At 47.2% G+C, this 23,971-nt stretch overlaps 9 protein-coding genes across 9 annotated transcripts; 5 read left to right on the forward strand and 4 right to left on the reverse strand.

Annotated features, from left to right (window-relative positions):
• Window positions 1-937: 937 nt before the first annotated feature.
• On the reverse strand, window positions 938-2,298 carry EDB82DRAFT_461626 (uncharacterized protein). The gene is made up of 4 exons (XM_065607879.1): window positions 2,134-2,298; window positions 1,844-2,085; window positions 1,547-1,794; window positions 938-1,494 (listed from the first exon to the last, which is right to left on the reverse strand). The coding sequence occupies exons 1-4, from the start codon at window positions 2,213-2,215 to the stop codon at window positions 1,089-1,091; spliced, it is 978 nt and encodes a 325-aa protein (XP_065464906.1). The 5' UTR covers window positions 2,216-2,298; the 3' UTR covers window positions 938-1,088.
• Window positions 2,299-6,313: 4,015 nt separating this feature from the next.
• Window positions 6,314-8,265, reverse strand: EDB82DRAFT_499990 (S-adenosyl-L-methionine-dependent methyltransferase). Its single transcript, XM_065608614.1, has 9 exons — window positions 7,978-8,265; window positions 7,889-7,921; window positions 7,728-7,818; window positions 7,640-7,681; window positions 7,438-7,592; window positions 7,352-7,389; window positions 7,169-7,306; window positions 6,698-7,117; window positions 6,314-6,644 (listed from the first exon to the last, which is right to left on the reverse strand). Exons 1-9 carry the CDS (start codon window positions 8,017-8,019, stop codon window positions 6,608-6,610), a joined length of 996 nt encoding a protein of 331 aa, XP_065464907.1. The 5' UTR covers window positions 8,020-8,265; the 3' UTR covers window positions 6,314-6,607.
• A 134-nt stretch (window positions 8,266-8,399) lies between these two features.
• On the reverse strand, window positions 8,400-9,858 carry EDB82DRAFT_176625 (uncharacterized protein). Its single transcript, XM_025735418.2, has 2 exons — window positions 9,639-9,858; window positions 8,400-9,586 (listed from the first exon to the last, which is right to left on the reverse strand). Exons 1-2 carry the CDS (start codon window positions 9,690-9,692, stop codon window positions 8,669-8,671), a joined length of 972 nt encoding a protein of 323 aa, XP_025586127.1. The 5' UTR covers window positions 9,693-9,858; the 3' UTR covers window positions 8,400-8,668.
• A 1,854-nt stretch (window positions 9,859-11,712) lies between these two features.
• EDB82DRAFT_524887 (uncharacterized protein) lies at window positions 11,713-13,092 on the forward strand (the record flags this gene model as incomplete). Its single annotated transcript, XM_025735419.1, has 5 exons — window positions 11,713-11,853; window positions 11,948-11,984; window positions 12,057-12,516; window positions 12,569-12,699; window positions 12,746-13,092. 5 exons carry the CDS (start codon window positions 11,713-11,715, stop codon window positions 13,090-13,092), a joined length of 1,116 nt encoding a protein of 371 aa, XP_025586128.1.
• Window positions 13,093-13,202: 110 nt separating this feature from the next.
• Window positions 13,203-14,776, reverse strand: EDB82DRAFT_176654 (uncharacterized protein). Its single transcript, XM_025735421.2, has one exon. The coding sequence runs from the start codon at window positions 14,637-14,639 to the stop codon at window positions 13,362-13,364; it is 1,278 nt and encodes a 425-aa protein (XP_025586129.1). The 5' UTR covers window positions 14,640-14,776; the 3' UTR covers window positions 13,203-13,361.
• Window positions 14,777-15,803: 1,027 nt separating this feature from the next.
• EDB82DRAFT_500026 (uncharacterized protein) lies at window positions 15,804-18,200 on the forward strand. The gene is made up of 3 exons (XM_065608615.1): window positions 15,804-16,386; window positions 16,433-17,656; window positions 17,708-18,200. Exons 1-3 carry the CDS (start codon window positions 15,861-15,863, stop codon window positions 17,998-18,000), a joined length of 2,043 nt encoding a protein of 680 aa, XP_065464908.1. The 5' UTR covers window positions 15,804-15,860; the 3' UTR covers window positions 18,001-18,200.
• A 462-nt stretch (window positions 18,201-18,662) lies between these two features.
• EDB82DRAFT_500029 (HAD-like domain-containing protein) lies at window positions 18,663-19,872 on the forward strand. The gene has a single exon (XM_025735423.2). It carries the CDS (start codon window positions 18,783-18,785, stop codon window positions 19,476-19,478), a length of 696 nt encoding a protein of 231 aa, XP_025586131.1. The 5' UTR covers window positions 18,663-18,782; the 3' UTR covers window positions 19,479-19,872.
• A 268-nt stretch (window positions 19,873-20,140) lies between these two features.
• EDB82DRAFT_536749 (concanavalin A-like lectin/glucanase domain-containing protein) lies at window positions 20,141-22,656 on the forward strand (the record flags this gene model as incomplete). The annotated part of the gene is made up of 1 exon (XM_025735424.2): window positions 20,141-22,656. The coding sequence occupies one exon, from the start codon at window positions 20,141-20,143 to the stop codon at window positions 22,418-22,420; it is 2,280 nt and encodes a 759-aa protein (XP_025586132.1). The 3' UTR covers window positions 22,421-22,656.
• Window positions 22,657-22,913: 257 nt separating this feature from the next.
• Window positions 22,914-23,907, forward strand: EDB82DRAFT_500032 (bulb-type lectin domain-containing protein). The gene is made up of 2 exons (XM_025735425.2): window positions 22,914-23,606; window positions 23,659-23,907. The coding sequence occupies exons 1-2, from the start codon at window positions 23,407-23,409 to the stop codon at window positions 23,828-23,830; spliced, it is 372 nt and encodes a 123-aa protein (XP_025586133.1). The 5' UTR covers window positions 22,914-23,406; the 3' UTR covers window positions 23,831-23,907.
• The last annotated feature ends 64 nt before the right edge of the window (window positions 23,908-23,971 follow it).

Below are 23,971 nucleotides of genomic sequence, written 5' to 3' on the forward strand. Positions count from 1 at the left end.
TACAGATCGTCAGAGACGGGGATGTGGTAGGAAAGCTCACCGACAAGGTCATACTCATCACAGGCGGTAACACGGGTATTGGTCTCGAGACTGCCAAAGTTCTTCATGCGACTGGAGCTACCGTCTACATCACGGCAAGAAATTCTGAAAAACTAGAGAAGGCCATCGACGACATCAAATCATGGCCTGAGGCGGAGTCTGCAGCTCCTGTATATGGCATCGAGTTACAGCTTGACTCTTTCAAATCTGTTCGAGCTGCTGCCAAAGCCTTTTTGGATAAGAGTGAGAAGCTGAATGTTCTCATTCTTAATGCTGAAGTGATGGCAACTCCAGAAGGGCGAACTGAGGATGGATTCGAAACTCAGTTCGGCACAAACCACCTTGGCCATTTTCTGTTCTTCCAGCTATTGAAACACGCTCTTGTGGCCTCTTCCGCCCCATCTTTCCAGTCACGCGTCGTCTCTCTTTCTTCCAAGGCCCATCGCATGGGAGGTGTTCGCTTCGACGACTTTAACTTCGAGAAGGAGCCTTACCAACCTTGGCTGGCCTACGCCCAATCCAAGACAGCAAATATCTACTTCGCTACCGAGCTGGAAAGACGATACGGAAGTCAAGGTGTTCATGGCCTCTCTGTTCATCCTGGCTCAATTATGACTGATCTGGGTCGTCATATTGATCTGAGTCAGTTCGATTTCGAAGGAGAACTGGGCCGTTACTTAAAGAACATCGGGCAAGGAGCTGCGACGACGGTGTACGCAGCGTTGAGCAAAGACTTGGAGGGTCGAGGTGGCATGTATCTATCAGATTGCGATGAGGAACCGCCATTGAAGACAGGCGTTGTTGATGTTTCATCTGTTGCACCTGGATACGCATCTTGGATCTATAATCAAGAGGCAGAAGGCAGATTATGGGAGGAGTCTCTTAAGCTCGTGGGGGTCGAGTAGAAAGTCGAAACATTTTAGACTAACTATATTAACTATCAGGGAATTTCGACAACAAGACTCAACCCAAACTCCCGTTCAATACTGTCGCTTATGCTAATAAATTTCACCAATTTGTCTAATCTCCCGTGTCACTTCATATGTAGACTAATTATAATAACCTGGCAAATCGTCGATGATAAACCCGTGGTCCCTGCACTGTCTTGTAGCCAGGTCCCACAACTTGTTGACAGCCTGAGCATCATCAAGCCACTTGTTTGCCCTGTCGTCAAGCTTCTGAACTGGGACGTAGTATCTACCAGCGTGTTCATAGACCTTGGGGCTCGTGGCACAGAAGAGCGAGTTCATGGCTCCTTCGAGAGGGGTAGAGGATGGCCCGACCTTGAACATCATGCGGGACATGGCACCCAGCATAGTAGGGTTATGGGACTGAAGGTTGGACTTGACAAGACCAGGGTGGATAGAGTATGCTGTGACACCGAGGGATTGGTAGCGATCTGTGATAGCTTTGGCAGCGATGATGCTGGCTTCCTTGCAGTGGCCATATCTCTTCCTGTTGACGGTTAGCAATCAGACTGTAGAAATAGTGAAAGCGTTCGACATACCATGGAGCCAGCCTTCCGGTCTCATCAGTGAGGTTTGGATCATTGTAGTTAATAACTTCTGGTCCCATTCTGAGGGCCATGTCACTAGCAACGTTGATAATTCTCACGCGGTCCATTCGTTCGCTGACTTGTGCGGCTGATACGAGAAGAGGCATCAACGACATAGTAAGGGCGTGGTGCGAAAGGAAACAAGTTTGCCACTGGATCTCGTGTCCGTCTTTGGTCAATTCCCAGGGACTAGACATGATCTGGAAGACATGTTAGCGTTGCAACTTTCGTCGATAGGACTGAACTTACACCAGCGTTGTTGATGAGTATGTCAAGGCGATTTTCTCTGCTCATAAAGTCGGCGACGGTAGCCTTAATACTTTGAAGATCTTGAAGATCTAGCTTGAGGAAGTGGAGATCTAGATCAGGACTGTTCTTGTGCATCTCTGCGATGGCCTTGTTGACGCGCTCGTTTGAACGACTGGCGATGTAGACACGGGCACCCTTGAGGGCGAGTTGTAGAGTGGTTTCATAGCCGATTCCAGAGTTTCCTGAACAGTCAGTTTCTGTTTGTTGTCAGAAGAGGAATAGTGACTTACCGCCAGTGACGATTGCGATATAACCACGAAGACTGGGAATGTCGCGGACCTCGAAGGCGGGTTCAGCAGGGTGGCAAGGCATGGTGTATAGAGATGTTGGTAAGGTAATTGAGTGGTTGAGTTGACTTTAGAGGCGCCTGAGCACAATGGTATTAAAGATGTTATTGTTGAAGATATCGAGCCTTATTCCTGCGATTCTGTCATCTTCTTATACCAATATTACTCCTTGAATCTAGGGCATCTACGGCCAATCGGAGATCAAGTTACAGACATTGACGGACTCGTCCGCGGACATCTCCATCGTAGTGGGGCAGGGCTGAGTGCTTAGCTTGCGGCGCAGAGGCCAACGCAATTACCGCCTGTCAGATTCATCAGTAACGATTGGGCTGAATACAGCTGTTGTTCCATCAGGAACGGATCTCACTTTGCATTTCATGTCGATTTAGATGACGCATTGGAGGGAACTTGTCCACCAAAGTTGACTTGATAGGTTGATGATACCGCTACACAGTTTTGTCTGATATGAGGACCTGGATCGCATAAGTCAGCACTAGATTAGCCCACATGGTTCGTTTGTTTCACTGGTTGCACTAAGCTCAATCGATGGACTTAAACGATAATTCAGGGTCCCGAGTGGCGCCTATCATCGACACGGTACAGCCCTATCATCGTCCCGCAGGGACCAGAGATATGCATGGGGAAGGCCGAGAAGCAGGCAAAGCGGGATACCGTCTGACGATAAGCTTAAGTATAGTTTATTCAATATGTCAAAAACACTATTGGACTTGAACTAGCAGTGCTTATGGGCAACTCTATCCATGAATAGATACAGTTTATGGGTCGGTCAGTCATTGGTTCTGCAGCGTTGAGAAATGACGACAATAATTAATCTTTACTTGAGAAATATCTCAGTCGATCATTATTTAGGTCCACCTCCACAAAGAATAGATCGCCTCTTCGAATAGGCCCTATGTGGGAGAATGTTTTTGCTGGGATCTCTGCTGCATTTGTAACAAAGCCAATTACGACGCTCAACCTCTCGAACGCCTTTGGTCTCGCAATCCTCTCCTCGGTAAAAGTTCCTGCATCTGTCTTTGTCGTTTGGTAGGAAGTGTCCTAGTGGGTACTCGACTGTGAAGTCGCAGAAACCACACGTATCTGTAACGTCGGGAATGGTGCACATTGTTGCTGGTGTTTGCGTTGTCTTGTAAAGTTGATATGGAGATGGTATCGAGTTGATAGTGAGAGCACAGTATCACGGATGCTGTTCTGAAATATATATATATATATATATATATATGTATGTATTTTCTCTTGTTACTATTATTGTCTGCTCTGACGCTCATGCTGTTTTCTTTGTTTCTTGCAATGACAAGTTGGTAGCCGCACGGGCTGGGATCAGCAAAGAAACGGCAGAAGTATTCAAGAAGAAAGACAATGTTCGATTGCGATAATCGAGTTGTTCAGCCGTAGATGGCATCCATCAAGTAAACAATACTTTTCTCTTTGTTCCAGCTTAAAATGTCTTTGTGTTTATCAATCGAACCTCTAAATTTACCATCAGGATCACGCCTTACACTAAATCAAAAGATATTGACGATCATCCCAGTATTATCGATGATCTCTCTCACAATATGAGTAATTTCGGTGAAACGTCAGGCCAGTTCACAATAAAACATGACTGTAGGAAACCAGTATGCAAAAACTCTAGTGAATTAACATGATCTACTGTCCAGTCTAATAATTGGCTCTATCTATGAGAGGAACCCTTCTTGAGACACCCTCTGGACCTGCTAGACGAAAGTCTTAGAATCGGGCCCAATGTGGAATCTCGCCAGGAATGACATCAGCGCAAGACTTGCAATGACTGATCCCTTCGATGAGATCCTCCACGAAATCCTTGCGTTTGTGGATGTCTTCGGGTGCGTCCCTGCACTTGATGGCCTTAACCTTCGCGTCAAAGCCGCAGGCCACGCATATTTCAACCCTCTTGTGACACATGATTGCTGGTTTTGTTTCTGTCGAGTTAGTGAAAGTTTGATGTGAGTGTAATCAAATGTCGATGAGAATGATTTAGTTCAGTTGAGGATTAGAGATTGATGCGATGCAGTACTTATGCGCAAGTGCAAGTTGTTCACTGTTACTCGCGATTGCCTGTTCACACGCACGGACAAGCACTGTCGCAAACAAGTGCAGTACAGTGTACCTGAAAAGACCCGCCTAGAACGTGCAAATATGTTGAACACCATTTAGCCATATTTTACCTGCGACAATGGCTTGGGTGGTCAAATTAACGCCGTAGCGCAAGGCCCTGCGAGCGCTACAACACTTCGCTAATCTTAGGTGGGTGGGCATGAACATTTACAGTGGGCGCTAGTGGAGGTGATCCTCTGTATCACGCTTCACTGTCTGTTCGTTTGGACTCTGCCAAATTATTGATTGCAGAGGGACAAGGCACCCCATGCAAATTGACAGTTGACAAGATCGGGTCATTTCGACCAGAAGGGATTTCACTTGCAAGGTATAGTTCACAAGATTTCAATTCGAGAACAAAGTATGTAGCCGGTGATGATGGACCGCTATATCCACAGGAGCTTAAAGCTAGTATACGCGGTGAGTATTGGGCTTCATTCCTCTTCCTTGAACAAAAATAGAAATAAGCCACGGAGTAAGATGGCAGATCTCAGAGTGAGTCAAGGGTGCATTCACGTTCATCGAAATATCGGAAGCTGTGGTACTTTATTCACCGCAGCTCTCTATCGTCTTCCTCACCCCCAAGGCAAGCCCTAGAAAGCAATGAAAAAGAGAAAAAAGAAACACGCCTGTCAGACGTCCATCAACACCCACCCCAACCATACGCCCGAAGGCAGACCACAGCTGGGGTCGAGATCATCAAGAGGAAACAAACTCTCTATACAGCAGCTGCACAAGACAGTTACCGCCATCCTTGCGGACAGGGCGAGAGGACCGAGGTATTCACTCTAGGGTGTCGAGGATATACACTCATCAACCAGGGTGGGATCTGTGGCTCTTTTAGGGAACCAAGAGAAGGTCGAATACTATAGAAATGATTCTCTGAAGTATTGTCGACATGAAGAAGAAAAGAAGAAAAGTCCAAATGGCCGGCGGGAAACCAGACTTTTATAGAGGTTTGCTGTGGGTCACTGGGAGTCTGTTTCTTTGAGCCTGAGGCTGCTATGAAAACTCTGATCTCGGGCCCAACCACTCTTTTTTGTCCACTAATTTCGGTTGCTGGACCACTGTGGATAGCACCGAGAATGAAATCGACTTGCGACGAATTGGATGAATCGACATGACACTGAGGAAGAGTTTTCTTCAAAGATGAGGCTGGTAACTGAAGAATTCTCTTATCGCTATGGAAACACTGCAAAGGACGGACCAAGACTGAGCTTTTACGCATCGAGCGGCATGTCTTTGTCCTTGGCATTTGATCGCTATTCAGTGGAGCATTCAGTGAGCAACACCAAGCTGGCATGTAGGGTATGTACATGACGGTAAAATAGACAATCAACATAAGAAACAGTATCAAGTAAATGAACCTCAAAGAATTGAATAATGGACATATGGGAGTATGTAAATTATATTTGGGAAATTATCTAACGATGCGGTTTTATCTGGTCTTCAAGCTGTCAATACAGCAAGACATACAATCGTAAGCTGGGATTAACACCACAAGTCGCACAACAGTAGCACTGACTTCAGAACGACAAAACCACACAGGATAGAGAAGCGTCCATCAAACGCATTACATGTCAAACTATCCAATTCAGAACCTTCCCGTAATGATACACGCCTTTGAACAAAACGTCAACAATGGACGTATAAATTGAGAAGTACTTGATGGTTCTACACGATTTCTAAAGTCTAATGCCGACTTTTTATCCGTAGTCCAGGGTGAGAATATTGTCCTCGTAATCCTAGAGTAAAACCTGATTGATGCTGGGGAACTTGAGCATATAATCAATGATTTCACTTCTTCCAGTACATACGACCAAAGGTAGTGGAAAATACGGGATCCCGTCCGCTCTCCCATAGTCAAGCCACTAACCGGCGGATTAGTAGTTGGGTCGGTGACGACCAGCGAATCCCCGCTGTTGTATGTTTTTGCCTTTTTGCCCTACAATCCAATGGCTCCTCCAACCTTCGCTCCATTTATCAACCAGCATTGGTGCGATAACGGGTGACCCCATTTGTTACGATTCCTTTGAACCTTTTTGCTTTGCATTTCCGTGCTCAGTGATATGATACACAATGGATTTTTGCGAGTTGCTTGTTAGAATCGATGTCAAATCAGTGAGTTCAAGTACTGTGCTCAAAATTCACATGAACTACGATCGATAGGGCAAACACGGAATGCCTGCATGTTTGTGTTGGAAAATCACTTATCATCAACTAGCGATATACATATACTGTGTTTCATTTTCGTATTTTCTAATGGTTGCTGTTCCCTTGCTCAAGCTGTCTTGGGCTTTCGTCCGTAGACTGAGATACTGATAAACGGTTTGGTCAGTAGAACACACTAGATAAAATGGATGCAACTTACATAGGCCAATAAGCATGAATCCTCGTATCGTTGACCTCTTTCCTTGCCTGTGCAATGAAGATCGCAACTTCTTCCCTTGACCACCCCAGAGCTCTGGTAAGCGGTGCGATGGCTACTCCTTCAAGGAAGTAATTCGCATTCTCGTTATTCCACAATCCAAGCTCTTTATGCTTGGGATCCTTCGCCCACTGATTAGAAGGCCATTTGAACCTGGACTCGTGGACATCCTCAAAGCCTGCTTTCTCAAGGACCTCTTTCAGGCCGCTTGGGTTGAAGTATGGGCGACCAAGTTTGTCAGATGCTTCTTGGAGGAGCTCGGCCCATCGATAGAGATTGTGACTTTTAGTTAGCGTGTTGTCATCGGATGCCACAAAGATATCAATCTCGTGTAGTTCGGCGTAGCCACCGGGCGCTAGATTGCTACATAGAGTCAGCATCGTTGTGTTGTTGATGTTCATAAACAGAGCTTACTTATAGATCTTAGCAGCATAGCCTGCCCAGTCTGCCACACTGGAATTCATCATTCGGCTATGGATGTAATCAAAAAGGTTAGAGTACTGCCACTCCTCTTCGATGTCGTCAATAATGAATCGCAAATTCGGGGGTACACTGAAATCGTTAGATTGTTCTGAGAGAATAGTCAACTGTACTTACAAGCTGGGTTGGATTGGTGACAGATCGACACCGATGACCTGTACATGTTAGAATAGCAAACCACAAAGCAAGGGAACTCGGCGAACCTGAGCAGCTGGATGCTCATCGGCGTAGTCCAAGGCCCAAATTCCCGTCCCGGTGCCTACATCGAGGACGTGCTTGATGTCGGCGTTCGGATCATTTGGTGGGGCAAAACCAAGATTATGATCGAATGTTCGAAGGAAGAGAGCATGCTGCAAGTCTGTTTTTATAAGCCATGAACTCGCCATCAACGTTTGAACCTCGTACCGAGCCTCTCATTCTCTTGCTCATCGTTGGGTACATTGTATTCTACGCCATTAGCATTGATTGATACAGTTTGTAGCCTTGTACTAACTCCCATCTTTGTAGCCGTGATAAGTTCTTCCATTTTCCTGTCGATATTGGAGAATGCTGCTGCTTATGCTTTGAGTTGATGATTCGGCTTCCTAACAGGGGAGAAGTAATAATGTTAGACCAACAGACTACTGAATACGAATGGTTCTTAGAGCATTGTACCTCAGTATATATGGAATCGCGGTCATTTAGGATCTATGATTGCAGTTGGGTCAGATACAGAACATAACAGTGGATCAGGAATGGCCCACTGTCTCATCAGCTACGAGCGGCTGAGTATTCTGAGTCGACATTGTTATCCAACAACTTCGAATTCAACGTGGTTGAAGAATTTGAGATAGAGCTTGAGGGAAAAAGCGATGAAGAAATGACAACTGCCGAGGAAACGGCATGTGCTTCAACTTTATCATAATGTTGCGCAGCCAGGGTGCCCTGTAACCTTCCCGGACACGTCAATGTTTGGGCCAGCAGGTCCTGCTCCGCTCTCAATGATACGTTTGTTGGTAGGCGAAGATCTCTTGACTCTCATTGTGTGTATATTGTAACATGGATACTCAGGCTAGATAAATGATTTGTCATGAAATGGCTCGGTAGTCATTTTTACCCCGCGGCCGTAGTTACATCAGATCATGAGCAGATGGAGAGAAAAGACATTTCTGAACATAAATAGATCCAACTGATAGGTCAATTCAAACACTATTGCTACATAGGATCGTAAAATATATCAATCTGGAGTGAGGATCCATAACCACATCCAATTGTGACGTGAAGGAATGTTGGAATACTCAACACCCAAGACAGAAGGAAAGTTTGCGAATGATATACATCGACTGTTCAAGTTACCGGCCAGCAGAACTAAGCGAAAGTCGGAGAGAATCGGCGGATACAAACACAAGCACAACCATAACGCCCAACCCTTCTCGACACGCAAGCCCTGTTCCCCTACGCAGCTCCAATATACCAAGTAATAGCTCTATCATCGACATCCCTCGGTGTACCCCCGGGATTTAAGTCCATAATCAACGCACGATGCTGGGTCATGGGCTTTCCCTGCGCAATCCTAAGCTTCTCAAAATACACATATGCCGCATAATACACAGAGCTCGTCGCACCACAATTCGACCCTTTGGCCGAACGAAAGTCGGATAGCTGCTTTGACTGGATTCCCTTGCACTTGGGTGCTTTGAACTGGGCGTATAGGTCCCGGCAGAACTGCGCTTGAGTGACATTGGTGGTCCTCAAGTGCGCATTGATCTTGCGACGGATTTCGTCACAGTCGTCATAGACGGGTACATCATCTTCTTCCTCATCGGGGAGATGGATGCCGCTTATGTCGGGAAGACCCGTCGTTGGACTCTTGGCTGATGATTCTCCCTTGGAAGTCGTTCCATCTGCGACGTTCTTCTCTGCCTCTGCGATGCGACGTTTCTTAGGATCAGGCATCTTGAGACCCATGACTTCACGCTGCTTGAACCAATCGTATGCAGTACGCCAGACACAACTACCGGAACCGCCGTAGGGACCCTTTTGTTTGAGAAAGTTGTTAAGGGAATTGGAGTTTGTTTTTGTGGCTCTGCAGAATTCTGCCTTGGTCATTACGCCCGAATCGAAGAGCTTGTTCATCTTTGCGCGAATAGAACCACAACTAGGAAGCGGGTCGTCCTCGAAATCGTCTGTGCAGATAACGTCGTCGAGATCTACCTTGTACGCTGCGATCTCATCATCTAGCGACATTTCTGCCTTGCGCTTCTTTCCCGAGGTGGACGCGGTTTTGGGAATATGTTTTGAGGGAGCATTCTCTTTGGCTGAGGCTCGAGTTATTTCTTCAAGTTGTTTGTCACGGATGATGCTCTCTGTAAGCTGTGTACGGGATTAGCTGGGCCTGAGTTGATGGCGATTATAGGGTCCGTACCACTTTGATGGCATTCGTCACCGGTGGATCTGAATCGGTGAGAGGTTCTGCCATTTTTACAGTATTTATTAGTTGAATAAAATGAGTATATGCAAGCACTTTAGCCGGTAGTTGACTGAGTTGGGAATGTCACGTCAACGCGAAAGCATGCGTCACCATGTTCTCATGTCGCGTTCTGGAATTGTGGAGTTGCTTGGCTATACCGATCTTTGTTGACCAATCATAGTGCTGTTCTGTCTAGATACTATGTACTTCTCGCAGTTATGGTCATATAAGCGAGATCAAGTGCCTTGTATCAGAATCCATCACTCATCAACAGGAACTGTAGACACCAAGAGAAGGAAATGCAATCTCGATCAACAATAAGGCTGTCGCTCCCACAGAAAACAAGCTTATTTGAGACACATCCAACGTGGCACTGGCCTATCACGACGAATTGATAGCAATACTCCAAGTTGGACAATGAAGTAGGCCAAGCTGGGAATGGAGACCTGTCGTCACTGTATTTTTGGGGGGCTATCTCTACAAAAGACAGTGACCATCACCAGCAAGACTAACTCGTTCTCGTATTTAATGTTTATCATCTCGTCAATTGATTGAAATTGAAATGAGTAATTTTAAACAAACAATGTAACCCTCAATTATCTACACAGCCGACAGCCTGCCTGTCAGAAACGAGGTGCACACCACTACAGAATTATCGTACAAGGTCGATTAGTGATAAGCACAGCAGGCTGCCAAATAACCTCGTCCATCCATCCACACAGTCTTTGACCTGCCGACCAACACATCCTGACATCCCAGCCCTCCAGTCTTCATGTTTTTCCACAGACTCAGAAACTGTGTCTTTTCAACGGTTAGACTCGGTAGATTTAGTAGATTTAGTGGATTCAATCATAGTTCACGTGGTGGAATAAAATCTGGGGTAAAAGATCAAAAGCCACCTAAAAGCGTTGAATCCACTACCCGATTCTGGGGTCTAGCCAAGACCAAGCCTCTTGTTCAAGTCCACTCACAGCAATGCAATGACGTGGATGATTTGGTGTGAATCCTTTTGAGAAACAGAAAACCTTCCAGAGAACAAAAAGAAGGAAATCCTGTATACAGGCTGGAACTGTGACTAGGCTGTAATAAGAAGGTGGCATTAATTGTGAGATTAATGAAATGGGCGGCCAGCCGTTTTCAACGCCTATCAACCGCATATTTCAGCCTGGACATTGATTGTGATTCTTATCTTTACAGTCCAATAGCAGCGGGTCAAATGATCAGCGCTGGTATCAAGTGGACAGAAAGAAAAGCTTGGCCTTGTCGCGTGAGTATTTCTTTCTTTCCTGGACTGGACCCCAACATGGCTGGGCTGGGCTGGGCTTTACTGCCCGCTTGGCTTGCCTTGATATGGGTTGGTGCAAGTTCAAGTCTGGGGAAGATAAAGAAGAGGGTGTGATGGGTGGGTGCGCGACTTTGTGAGCGGGGGTTCCTTTGAACCGGGGGCATTATTATTACTGCCTACTTATGTACTGTAGCTGGGCGTAATATGTAGGGATGGATGTGACCTAACCCTTATCGCATGTGTCTTTTCAGCTCTACAGCCTCTCTGTCTTTGCTTGTTGGCATAATATTGGATTTGACTTGAACTGGGCTGTGGCTTTGGGGTTACGCCAGGCTGATTGGGCGGGTTGTCATGTCCCGTTGAGTGATACGGTACAGTTGGTCAGGTCAGGACAGGTCAGGCCAGGCCAGGTCTAGGCTTGGCTTCTTGCTGTCAACGTTTGGCCAACGGTGGCAATGGCTGACTATCTTGGCGCCAGTCAGTTGGTACCGTCCACTGATTGCCGATATCTTGTTCACTTGTCTTATCCTGTTCTGTCCCCCATCGACATAAATCTCACTCCACTCGCCCCTCTTTTTTCCTCTTCCTCTCTTCTCTGCCTCTTGCTTTGCCATCTTTGATCAAAGTCTCACTTCATTCATTCTCACATCTCGCCATTCAATCTCCATCACGGAGGCCCCAAATGCCTCCCCGTCGTAGCAGCAGCAGCAGTAGCACCTACTTGTTGCCTCTTCCGCGGTTACCATGAGCCGGATACCCAATGTCTGGGCCGCCATCATCATTCCCGTGCCCGCGAGTGCCCTCGCTTTGGTTTTGCGCATCAAGGCAAGGCGCATGACAAAAATGGGTGTTGGCTATGACGATGGTTTGTCCATTGCTGCTTGGGTACGCACAAACCCCACCATTTACCTCGTCTCGTCCCATATCTTAATTAAATAAATGATTAAATACTTACTTATTCCTTTTTTGATGTTTTTAGTTTGTGGCGCTTGGTTATTCAATTCTTCTCATCGTCTGTAAGCCACCCAATCATTTCCTTCTTACTCGTCATTCCTCCCCAAAACTCAATTGACACATCATTCTTCAAGGGACGACATGTTACCACATGGGTCGCAAGATCGGACACCTACCAGACGCCGAGGTAGATTACATTCTCGTAAAGTCGCACGAGATCCTTTTCGCAAGCGAGATCCTCTACTCGTGGTCTATTTTCCTCAGCAAAATGTCCATCCTGACATTCTACCGGCGCCTCTTTCAGTTCTCATCCATACGCGTGCCAATCATCATCCTCATGGTGTGCAGTGGAATTTGGATCACAGTGAGAACATTTATGACCATCTTCCACTGCATGCCTGTTCAAGCATACTGGGACAAGTCCATCGATGGAAAGTGTCTCAATAATATTGGACAGTACTACCTCGGCACTGACTTGACGCATTGTCTTATGGATTTCATCATTCTTGCGCTGCCACTCTTTGAGGTCGTAAGAATGAAGTTGGTCTTTGGACAAAAGATTGCTGTCATTGGTATTTTCAGTCTTGGTTCCTTGTATGTTTCCCCTTCCAGATATTGTATCAACATGACAACTTACACCGCTCAGGGTCGGAGTCGCCTCGGTCTTTCAAATCGCCGAAGCACAGAAATACACTGCTGCCTCTCGCGAATTCCCCTTTGAGTTCTCGCTTGCCATGGTTTGGGCCAATGTGGAAACCCATCTTGCCGTCTTTACCAGTACGTCTCAATCTCATTTCCCAGCACTCAAAGCTAACATGGCCAGGTTGTCTCGCCCTTCTTCGTCCCATCTTCCGCAAATTCATCCCTGGTCTTTCATCGGGCAACACGACATATCCCACCAACGGCCTCAGCCACCTAAGCAACACAAACAACCGAAACAGCATCGCCCTGCGGCAATCTCGCAGCCCCCACGACATGGAGCACTATGTCATCGAGGGCCAACGTGCGTACTCCTATCCGGACTATGATGCGATCAGCTTACCGGGTGCAACAAAAGACGGCAATTCAGTCTCAAGGCATGGATTCATGCGGCAGCGCGAGGAGAGCATGACAGATACTGATGTGTCGCCGGGAATGTCACCGGGAAGAGGTTCTTTGTCTAGTGTGTGATGATGACCTGTGTGATGCGTGAAAGGGATGTTGTGTTCTGTTTTTCCTAGTGACGCCTTGTTGTGGAAACGAAACTGCACACGGTATTGCACTTGTGATGATGATATCTCAGTGTCAAGATCTAATTTCATTCTTAAATTCTGAGAAGCGAAAACCTGATATCTAACTCATCCGCAAATGAGGTGAGTTGCTGTAAAATCCTAGACGCGAAAATCTGAAATCCAATATCTAACTGCAGTATTACAGTCAATGCTCCGCTGATGCGCCCTTCACTCCTGGGCTTCCAGCAGGGCCGAATACTCTGGAACCTTCCATTTCTCATCGTGTCCTAGCCCAAAACCTCCATCGAGACGGAGATAGGATACCGCTCGTGCTATCGAGTGGAGCATCCAGATTCCAAATTGTGTCTTTGGCATGAACAATGCTTCGCGACTTTCGTTCCCTCCGCCGTGCCCAGAGGTCGCCATCGGCCGAAACACTTCCTCGTATCGCTTTACGGCCTTAACCACTGCGGTGCTTGGGTCTTGCTTTTGATGTGCTGCGATTTCGCCAGCGAGGATATACGAGCCTACGAGAGCCGATGTTGTCCCGTAACCGTTTGCTGTTTGGGCATGCGCTGCGTCACCGATAGCTACGACTCGTCCCTTGGACCAGGATCCTACTGGGAGCCGGACTTCTTCACGAGGTGTTGAGTATAAATCATCTGCTTCTGGAGACGTCTTCAATGCCGTCATGAACCGTTCGGACTCCCATTTGCCGTCGGCAAACATATTCGCCCACGCTGTCTTGAGGTCTGTCAGATTCCCCGACTTGTGCGCTGCATCGAGAGCCTCATTTCGGCCCGACACTTGCATGTAAACGCGAGTCGTTTCCTCCTTATCCTTTCTTGTCCCGAGGTAGCGCCCTCCCGGGAGATGGCAAAAGGTGAAACACTTTGAGTCATGTGGTTGTGGGAGTGTGCTGAAGAAGCCGATGTACCCTCCAAGGAAATGGCGAGGATCGGGGGCATCAGGGCCGAGCATGAGCCGTCGTGTTCTTGATCCGGTCCCATCTGCTGCGACGACAAGATCAAAGTCATCTTTTCGACCGTCGTCAAAACCCACATGAACCTTTCCCTTGGGATCGCTCTCGTCATCTTGAGTCAGACTGGTGACGGTTGTACCGAAGCGATGCTTCACGTTCTTGCTCTTCTCAGTAAGACCCATCAAGATACTCGCAAGATCACCACGCATGATTTCGTATTCTGTGGTGAGGCCTTGCTTCATACCGCCGTGTTCCGTCACTGGAAATAATACTTTTGTCTGGCCTTTGGTGTTGATAAGCCTAGTTCCCGGTTCTCGAACTGTTTTGGCACGTATGGCCGCTTCGATGCCCATCTTTTTCATGACGGGTATGCCCTGAGCACGCACATCGAGCTGTTGGCCGTTCGTTCTGAGATGCGGCGATCGCTCGATAAGAGTAATATCTGCACCTGTTTTGGCAAGCCAGGATGCGAATGATGGGCCAGCGATGCCGCCGCCGACAACAAGGACTTTGAGTGGTTCCATTATGTAAAGAGTATATGAGTTGAGTAGATTTGTTCTCAGATATGAGGACGGCTGGAGATAAATGAATTAAATATATACTGACTCGCTAAGGTGAATGACCGAGATACTGGTGCGAAACGACCGAAATCCGAGACCGAGATAAATTCACCGGACAATTTCCCGCTGTGTTATGATGTGTGCTTACTACATCGTAAGATAGAGGTTGCATTGCACAAATTGTGGAATATCTTATCAATCGAATAGCTTTTTATCAATCAGCTATTCTTATCAATCTATGCGAATTTCAGCCTGTAGCTTCAACCATTGGCAAATATTCCTTGCATCTATATCAGATCATGTTTCGCTGTAGGCAAATGATATGAGACGCGGAGGTCCATTATTGTTCTGTGTTCGCTAATGATACTGCATTATCAGTTTAAAACAACGATTGGTGACTGATCTCTTCAAAAAAAAAAAAAAAAAAAAAAAAAAAAAAGCAATACCGATATGGCAGTCATACGGATTAACTCATGTAAGTACCTTGTCTTTTGAGCTTGATTTAATCGTACCACATCTTACTGACACGTATGACTCGTCCATAACTGGAAATCCCCGGCATTAATTGTGAAATCGACGCAGGCTGAAATTACCCATAGTTATGTAAAGTATTCCAGAAGCAGTGGACAGCCTCTCTGGGAATGACATAATACGATGATCATTTAACCTTCCTTCTGCGATCAAGTCGCCCAGTTTAGGTGCAATGTTGCGATTGTTGGACCAAGATAATCCTTGCATAGATGCAGATAGAGGCTTGGATTAGCGGATTGTTATCAGGCTCCTTCATTCCTCCAGTGGTCGGGCGGTGGCTGTGGTCCTGTTCCAATCAGCCTAAAGTGATCAACATTGACTTTGTTGCACAACTAACAGATAAGTCGATTTTAATCAGCGATAAGCATTCAATCTGTTAGTTCATTATTCTTCGCCTATTTGACGCCTACGGATCTTCGGCACTCCATGTGATCAGTCTTGGTGGCCATTCAACATGCAGGTTCCAACCAACAAGCCAATGCACTGCCCCATTGTACCACACCCTATTAATGATAGATGCGGAAATGAGGCACTACTCACGGCACAGGTCCGGGATATAAGCTGGCCAAACGCCAACACTCTCAAATCTTGGAAACACAAAACTCTAGATATTCTAGAACGTAATATTGAATTCCATCATTATTATTCTGAAAAATGGATGCACCCCCAGCATATCAGGCACAGCCTGACAGCAAAGCACCAACTTTTCCAGACAAAGACCTTGGCATTGAAGCCCCCTTCGCAGACCTCAAGATCGACCCAACACCTCATGATCCAGAACCCAACGTCTGCCTCGCTCATCTCAGACTTCTCTTCGCCTTTGAGGCCCTTAAAGAGGACACCGGCTACCACGATGGCCTGTTTGGCATATGGGACTCTCGTGCCGATGGAAACATCAGGGTTAGAGAGAATGGCGATGTAGAAGAACTTCCTACTGAGGGGGAAAATACTCCGGACCTCGAGGATAAGAAGAAGGCTCTTAGCAAGCTGCGGGAAAAGCGATGGAGTCTTTTCGTTGCGAGAGCTGTTGATCGCTACCAAGACTGGTGGAATTCTTTGTTTACGAGTATGTCGTCTTTGACCGAGGATAAAATGAAGGACAAGGATTCCCTTTCTTTTGGACAGTTCGTTTTGGGGGCGAATACGGATTGGTGGGAACATGAGGCTCTTCCACCTCTTGGTATGTTGAGTTTATCATTATTGCGGATAAAGCTAATGGTTTCTAGATGTCTTGATGGTGTATCACTCCCATCTCTTGAACCCCCATAACTTCCTTGAAGATTGTTTACGAAGAGGTCTCCGCCAATTTTGGCAGTCTGGCATGCCGTGGGCTCGTGTCAACGCTGCCATAGACGGTTCATTCAACTACAACGTTTCGGACGAAAACAAAGTTACATGGTTGGCACAAACCAACTGCAGCTGGGAAAACGTCCAAGACTCGAACTTCAAACTCATCAACTGCCCTAACAAGAATTGTGGTTCAAAGTTCAAAGTTCCTTGGACGACCTGTGCTCTTGAGGAAACACCAAAGACCCCAGAGAGACCAGGTCTTGTTGGCACAGGTTATGGCGACGCCAAGTTCGAAACCCGATGTCCAAAGTGCAACACGAAAATCACCAAAGAAACCCTGAGTGTGGCCAAGTTCTGTAAAGATGCTGATGATCTCGTCTTAATGAGCAAACCCATGCCAGGAACACTCCTGTGGCCACCAAGCGGCGTTCCAGTAGTGATGATGGACCGCACAGGAAACAAATTTGACCAACGCATGTTTCCCAACCGCATGATCCAACATGTTCTACGCACTCAGATCCAGGGTCTTTTGGACTCTCCTGATCCTGAGAACCCACCTACGATGGAAACTGTGCGCAAGCTAGTCGAGACTGAAGCTCTCATGAAACAAAGCGCACTCACGACCATATACGGCAAGCCAACCAGGACGGTCCCTGCTTTTTCAAAACGTACGACTCGGAAGATGATGTCCAGATACTGGGAAAATTTCAGCCCCTTCGCTCTCGATCTCACAGGCTCTGTCATGCGACAGGGCATCTTCTCCGAAAAGATGTGCAAACTCGATTGGTTGCACTCACCCACGGCGCGCGAAACTATGGAGCGTTGCTGTGTTAAATACAAACGTTTCATAAGACTCATCGCCAAGAACCCGCGGAGCGTCGCTGTGCCAACTCTGGACGTTGATTTGGCATGGCACACACACCAGCTTAGCCCTTTGGCGTATTATCACTATACTACACGCAAGACGTTCAAGTTTATTAGACATGACGACAAGATTGAAGATAACAAGTTGAATGAAGGGTTCGAGTGGACGAGTAAAATGTACCAGGACACTTATGATGAGGTTTACTCGGAGTGTACTTGTTGGTATTGCGAAGCCACGCGAGCGGCGCATGTTTCTTCTGCAGGAAGGATTCTGAAATTATCTCATAACGAGAAGAGTAAGTCAAGCTTTTCCCACGCTACAGGGTTAATGACTAACGGATGTACAGTTACAGACAAGTTCTACGAGTCGGGAAAGGCAGATATGTGTCCGCCCGATAACTCAGCACACATTTCTTCCCACAACGCCGTCCGAACCAGTGATGAAGCTCTTCTTGCAACCAATCAAATCGAAAAGGTTCAGAACAGAATGCGCGCAGTGCACAACAAGCGCTTGGAAGAAAACTATCAAAAGGCTTGCAAACGCGCCGAGAAGAAGGGCCGTAAACTCCCACCGAAGGATCAGTACTATGATCATTGGGGGTATTCCTATATGAGTAAGTACTCTACGAATCCAGGGTGAGCAATGACTGACAAGTATACTCAGTGTACGGGCCGTTCATGGCACCTGTCGTGTTTGTTCCCATCTATGCCTATGGAGCTGCACCGGCCTGTGCAGGTGGAAGCTGTGGAGGAGGCGTCGCTGCGGGAGCATGCAGTGCAGGTGCAGGTGATGGCGGTGGAGATTGTGCAGGTGGTGGTGGAGGTTGTGCAGGTGGAGGAGGTTGTGGAGGAGGAGGAGGAGGAGGATGCGGCGGTGGTGGAGGCGGAGGAGGGTGTGGTGGTGGTGGTGGCTCCTAAGGAAGATACTTCGACGATATAGGGGTTCCTATCAAGGTTTCTCGTGCTGTCTGATGATATTGTTTTTATGTCCAGTCTTATTCTTGCGTTACGACAGTTGAGAGAGCGTTATATCTAGTGATAACTTCTGTTATGTTGACGTTGAAAGATAAAAATCCATGACTAATTTCTACTTCAGTGTCTCATATTTCTATGACACCAACAAAATTGAGCCGTGGATGTCGCGTTGTCTTGTTTTCTTAAAAGAAAAGAAAAAGGAATTTGGAACAATATGCATGTATTCTCTATGTGATGCTTCTACCGGCCTGTGATCGTCAACTAAGAGAGATGGGTCAATGTCTGCTTACACACCAAGCATCACAAGCGGGGTTTGAGTGGCTAGCAGAATTTTACAACAAACACCTGCATCCTTGAACCCGTCATAGACCTCTTCAACCAGAGAAGGGGCTATCTACATACCTAAAGACCATAAAGAACCGTTTCAAACACTCCAGAGACGATAAAATGCCCGCCCAGTTTGTTATCTTTGACTTTGATGGGACTCTCTTCGACACTCATCAAGCCATCTTTCACAGCATCAGACTCACATTCGATACTCTCCTCCCTGAATCTACACCATCGGAATCTGAGATCCAGAAGCTCATTGGCGGTGGAAAGGGTCTCCTTGATGTTCTCAAAACGTTGCACCCCTCTTTTGATTCCTTGGACCAGGATGAATGGGTGTCTACATACCGACGCATCTACAACGACGATGGCCAGAGACTCACCTCTCAATTTCCCGGCGCAAAAGAATTATTGAACAACCTCAACGATCGAGGAATACCCATTGCTATCGTCAGCAACAAAGGCGTAACAGCAATCGAAGCAACTCTCAAGAGCAACTCTCTAGAAAACATCATCCCAAGAGACTTAATCATCGGAGACAACACTCCCGGAGCGACAAGAAAGCCCGACCCCGGAAGCTTTGTAAACGTTCTGAAGCCAGCCCTATCAGCACGTGGTTTCTCTCCAGATTTGGATGTTTCCAAAGTGTTGGTTGTGGGCGACACCGAAGCTGATTTGAAGTTCGCGTTTAACATTGGCGCAAAGTCTGTCTGGTGTAGATTTGGGTACGGAGATAAGGAAAAGTGTGAAGAACTGGGGCCAGACTTTAAGGTCGATGGGCTGGAAGAAGTAGAGGGAATTGTTAATACTTTGTAACCTAAGGTTTTGGTATGTCCGGTGACCATGTGGGCTGTGATCATATTGATGATAAGGCGGTCTTGTTGCCCAGCCCACATAGACTAAGTTTGTTGGGTGGAATTTAAAATATTAACCAACACGGCATATGATCCATCTGCACAGAAAGACAAAGCTTAACAAAACTGGAAGATCTTGAGGTCTACAATGAGGCTGAGATCAAGCTCACTCAGTCTAGGAAGTGTTACAATTTCAACAACTGTCTTGGAAACGCGTGTCACACGCAAGGCTGCCAAAATGTTGTTCTTCACCACAGCATCACAACTTAGATCGACTTAGTAGTTGTAACGATCGAGCTTGTGATCTAAGACGCTTGCTTGGATCTCACCAGAACACACGGTGCTTTACCTTGGCCTAGCAACCCTGAATACTAATTAATGGGGATGTCTCATGAGATATAGTTGTGTTCTATCTAAGTTGTAGTTATCGAACTAAAACCATCTGCAGCCCACAGATGTGTCACGGGCCCCGAGCTTCTCATGGTAAGTTCTGAGCCTCTTGACTACTAGCCTTTCTACTATATATACCACCAATTGCCCTCGATTGCAGAGATCCTCTTCTTTTCCTCTTCGCCCACTTCTTCTCTCCTCGCCTTTCCCTCGTCCTCACTACGAATCTTCAAAATGAGGACTTTCAACATCATCCCCACACTCGCCCTATCATGGGTAGCTACTGCCAGCGCACCTACCTATGATGGCTTTGACGTCGTCTGGGAGGACTCTTTCGAGGGTTCTGCTGGCTCTCTTCCTGATACATCCAAGTGGATCATGCAGGATTGGTACAAGAATCTTAACGGCGACTGGCAAACGTACACAACCAGTCCCGCGAACCAGCAGCTCACTGGTGATGGCTCTCTCCTCATCATCCCCCGGAGGGATTCATCTGCTACCAAGGGTTGGACTTCCGGTCGTCTTGAAAGTGCATACACTTTCACCCCTGCTCCAGGAGAGCGCACCATTGCCGAAGCATCTCTTCGGCTGGGTAATGCTCCTGCATCCGGTAAGCAAGGTATCTGGCCCGCTTTCTGGCTCCTCGGCGACAGTCATCGCAAGGGAACTCTCATCTGGCCAACTTGTGGCGAGATAGATATCATGGAAAACGTCAACGGTGAGACCAAAACCCAAGGCGTTATCCATTGTGACAAAAACCCTGGTGGCATCTGCAATGAGAAGAATGGTATCGCCGGTGCTACCGGGCTTCCTGATGCCGGTGAGGGTTTCCATACCTACACCACTATCATCGATCGGACACCAGGAAACTGGAAGGAAGAGAGTGTCTCTTTCTACCTCGACGGTACTCAGTACCATCAAGTCACTGGTGACAGGATCGGAGATGAACAAGTTTGGGGCAAGATCGCCCACAACTTGATCCATTTCATCTTGAACGTTGCTGTTGGCGGAGAATGGCCTGGTGACCCAAATGAGTCAACACTGGACGGATTGGATAATGCCATGGAGGTCAAATATGTTGCTCACTATGAGTCGACTGGTTCAGGACGTGTTCCCAAGTACCAGGATATTGAGAGTGGTCAGAGCGATTATGGGTATGGCCATGTCTCTGAGCCCAAGTTCCCCCAGTCACCTCCAAGGATTCCTCATTCAACAAGGCCGCACCCGTCGCCGGATTACTTTGACTTCCCTCCGCCATCCTCTCCTCATGATGGAGACCTGCCCATTTACGACGTTCCTGGCCGCCCTGGTGTCTATTCGATCCCTGATGTTCCTTTCTTGCGTGAAGTTCGTCCTGGTATTTATGAAACGGATGGCATGACTTATAGCATTCCTGAACTTCCTGGTCTTCGAAAGATTCCTGGTAGCCCTGGCTTGTATCGAATTTCTCGTTCTCACGACAATCACAGTTATCCAGGTTATTCTGATCCTCATGAACTACCTACTTACCACAATTTCCCAGCTCCTGGGCGACCACCTCGGGGACCGGATTATGAAACATCGCCATTCCCTTCTCGCCCTCGGCCTGAGCCTAGGCCAGCACCTGTTCCTGGCCGTATGACCGATACTGATAGGCAGAATCACCCATCGCCGATGTATCCTACTCGTGGTAGATATGGGTCATCTCAACAAACCCACGAATTTCCAAATCACTCCCAAGGTGGCTTTACAGAGGCTGCCTCTCACTATCCCCACAACGACTCTCAAGGGCATGGGGCACAATGTCCAGCCCCTAGTGCTGGAAGCCCTTACCATGGAACCTATGGTCGCCCAGGTGGTTGGGGTCCTGGAACTGGAAAAGGATGTTCTGACAGCGTTGCACCCAACAAGCTGAAGGCTCGTCACATTTCTTCTCCTGACTATAAGGAGGAAATAGAATCAGAGATTGATTCCGAGTCTTCGAAACCACGCATGCCATATCGCTTCAAAACTCCCGGCTACCCACCTGCTCCTGGACCAAATGCTATTGCGCCACCCACGGTTGCTCAGGGTGAGTTTGGTGGTGTTCAGGCTAAAGACAAGAGCAAGTATCTTGATCGCAGTAACGCAGCTCGGGACATGTCCTATCGCTTCAAGACTCCCGGCTACCCACCTGCTCTTGCACCAGATGCTGTTGCACCGCCTACTGTTACCCCTGGCGAGTTTGGTGGTGTCCAGCCTGGGGTTGGTGGCGGATGTCTTGATCGTAAAAACATCGCTCGGGACATGCCTCCTCGATTCAAGACTCCTGGTTTCCCACCTCTTCCTGCACCAGATGCCGTCGCACCACCTACCGTTGCGCCCGGCGAGTTTGGTGGCGTCCAGGCTAAGGATAACGGCAAGTATCCTGATCCAAGGGGGGTCAATGGAACTACTCCTGTCTCTGGTCAAGGTACGCCTAGGTATGGCGTTTCCAAGGAAGGTTCAATGATGGCAATGGTATTTGCGGTTGTTGCACTTCTCATTCTCTATTAGATTCACGCAAACTTTGGATAGTTTGCAAAAATCGACTCTGGATTATCAAGTGGTGGAAGCATAGCATGAAAGCTTCTATTTTCTATTTCTTTGTTTTCGCCTCTTCTTTTACTCTTTTCCTCCCATTTTTTAGTATTGTATTCGACATGCGCTTGGTCACGTCTTTTCATTGGTGGTGATTTGGCATGGTGCAACTTCGCTCCGGTAAGGTTATATACCCTCGACTTAGCCTCATCGAATAGGTAGTTTGGATTGATAGTATTTTTTAGATGTTGATTGAACGAGGTTGATCAAAATGAGTCATGTTAGCTGTATTCCGCCAGCCGTGCTCTCACAGGTGCGTAACTTCTCATGCGTGCCAAGCTATCTTGGCAGCGGATATGTTGTCTTACGCGCAAGCATTTCCCTTTGGCCCAATTATACGTCAGTGCCGAGATCGCCAACTGCCAATGACTTAAAAAATGCTCATCATCATGTCGATGATCCTGAATATGCAAGAAACGTGGTCCAGTATAATCTCAATAATAATTGCTTTCTGGGGTGCCCAGCCCTATTATGGAGTGAGACTTGCATATCGTGGAGCACGTAGAAATGCCGTTTGCCGTTTCCGATCTTGGCCAGCTGGTTTCCTGATTGTTCCGTGGATAGACGGTAATAACTTCTGTGACAAAACTCCAGGATATGCACCCAAGTATTACACACATGCAGCTTGAAACCGGTTGTGTGCTTTCTCTGTGAGGCCTCTCACTGAATCACTGTTGCTTCACTTCCCCATGAGTACCTTGGCACATATGCAGTGCCCTGCGGGACAAAACACAGCCTCGATGATTAACAGCAGAAGGCAATTGAGGGGTTGTAGTTGAACAGATTAACAACATATAAAGAGTTGGACTGTCACCTCACTTGCCTTGTCAACAGTCTACCAACCTATCTCAACAACACAAACACATCTCACTCTTCCAAATACCCACTAAACATTCCTCACAATGGGCCAACTCGACAACGACAACTGGCTCTACCCTGGAGACGGTCTCTCAAGTGAGAACGGCAGCGCCGAGTTCAAGATTGAGGACGACGGCAGAATGTCCATCTACTGGGACGGCGAATGTGTGTGGCAAAACACAGACGAGGGACGCGAAGACATCAAGGGCATTCATCTGCAAGAGGATGGTAACTTGGTCCTATAGTAAGTGTCCCGAACAGACACAAAAGTGCTATGAAACTGACACATATCACAGCACCCACGACGATGAGGCCGTCTGGGCTTCAAACACTGAGGACCACGGTGATGGTGTATACCTACGTGTACAGGATGATGGAAACATCGTCTTGTATAAGGGAGAGGATGATGACGCTGAGGCTGTGTGGGCTAGCAACACTGTCCGCGAGCATGAGGAGGAGGATGAATAGAATAGAGAGTACTTATACAGTTGACCGACTTGACTGAAGAAAATACAATAAACAAGAAACAACATTGAATTCATGAATTTGTGCCATTGCTGTCTGAGTGACTATCTGATGAAATGTCGTAGTGATGATGTGTGTGTTAGA

Source organism: Fusarium venenatum (assembly GCF_020744135.1).
Source record: "Fusarium venenatum strain MPI-CAGE-CH-0201 chromosome Unknown EDB82scaffold_2, whole genome shotgun sequence".
NCBI lineage: Eukaryota > Fungi > Ascomycota > Sordariomycetes > Hypocreales > Nectriaceae > Fusarium > Fusarium venenatum.

Excerpts from the sequence above, each read along its gene's own strand:
- EDB82DRAFT_461626 (XM_065607879.1), bottom strand. The coding sequence starts at position 2,215 with ATGCCTTGCCACCCTGCTGAACCCGCCTTCGAGGTCCGCGACATTCCC. Across the intron at positions 2,086-2,133 it reads TATCGCAATCGTCACTGGCG|GAAACTCTGGAATCGGCTAT; the intron begins GTAAGTCACTAT and ends CTGACTGTTCAG. Across the intron at positions 1,795-1,843 it reads TACTCATCAACAACGCTGGT|ATCATGTCTAGTCCCTGGGA; the intron begins GTAAGTTCAGTC and ends CATGTCTTCCAG.
- EDB82DRAFT_499990 (XM_065608614.1), bottom strand. The coding sequence starts at position 8,019 with ATGTCGACTCAGAATACTCAGCCGCTCGTAGCTGATGAGACA. Across the intron at positions 7,682-7,727 it reads TCACGGCTACAAAGATGGGA|AATACAATGTACCCAACGAT; the intron begins GTTAGTACAAGG and ends CTAATGGCGTAG. Across the intron at positions 6,645-6,697 it reads ATTCATGCTTATTGGCCTAT|TATCTCAGTCTACGGACGAA; the intron begins GTAAGTTGCATC and ends ACCGTTTATCAG.
- EDB82DRAFT_176625 (XM_025735418.2), bottom strand. The coding sequence starts at position 9,692 with ATGGCAGAACCTCTCACCGATTCAGATCCACCGGTGACGAATGCCATC. Across the intron at positions 9,587-9,638 it reads TGACGAATGCCATCAAAGTG|CTTACAGAGAGCATCATCCG; the intron begins GTACGGACCCTA and ends TCCCGTACACAG.
- EDB82DRAFT_176654 (XM_025735421.2), bottom strand. The coding sequence starts at position 14,639 with ATGGAACCACTCAAAGTCCTTGTTGTCGGCGGCGGCATCGCTGGCCCA.
- EDB82DRAFT_500026 (XM_065608615.1), top strand. The coding sequence starts at position 15,861 with ATGGATGCACCCCCAGCATATCAGGCACAGCCTGACAGCAAAGCACCA. Across the intron at positions 16,387-16,432 it reads TGAGGCTCTTCCACCTCTTG|ATGTCTTGATGGTGTATCAC; the intron begins GTATGTTGAGTT and ends AATGGTTTCTAG. Across the intron at positions 17,657-17,707 it reads ATTATCTCATAACGAGAAGA|TTACAGACAAGTTCTACGAG; the intron begins GTAAGTCAAGCT and ends ACGGATGTACAG.
- EDB82DRAFT_500029 (XM_025735423.2), top strand. The coding sequence starts at position 18,783 with ATGCCCGCCCAGTTTGTTATCTTTGACTTTGATGGGACTCTCTTCGAC.
- EDB82DRAFT_500032 (XM_025735425.2), top strand. The coding sequence starts at position 23,407 with ATGGGCCAACTCGACAACGACAACTGGCTCTACCCTGGAGACGGTCTC. Across the intron at positions 23,607-23,658 it reads GATGGTAACTTGGTCCTATA|CACCCACGACGATGAGGCCG; the intron begins GTAAGTGTCCCG and ends CACATATCACAG.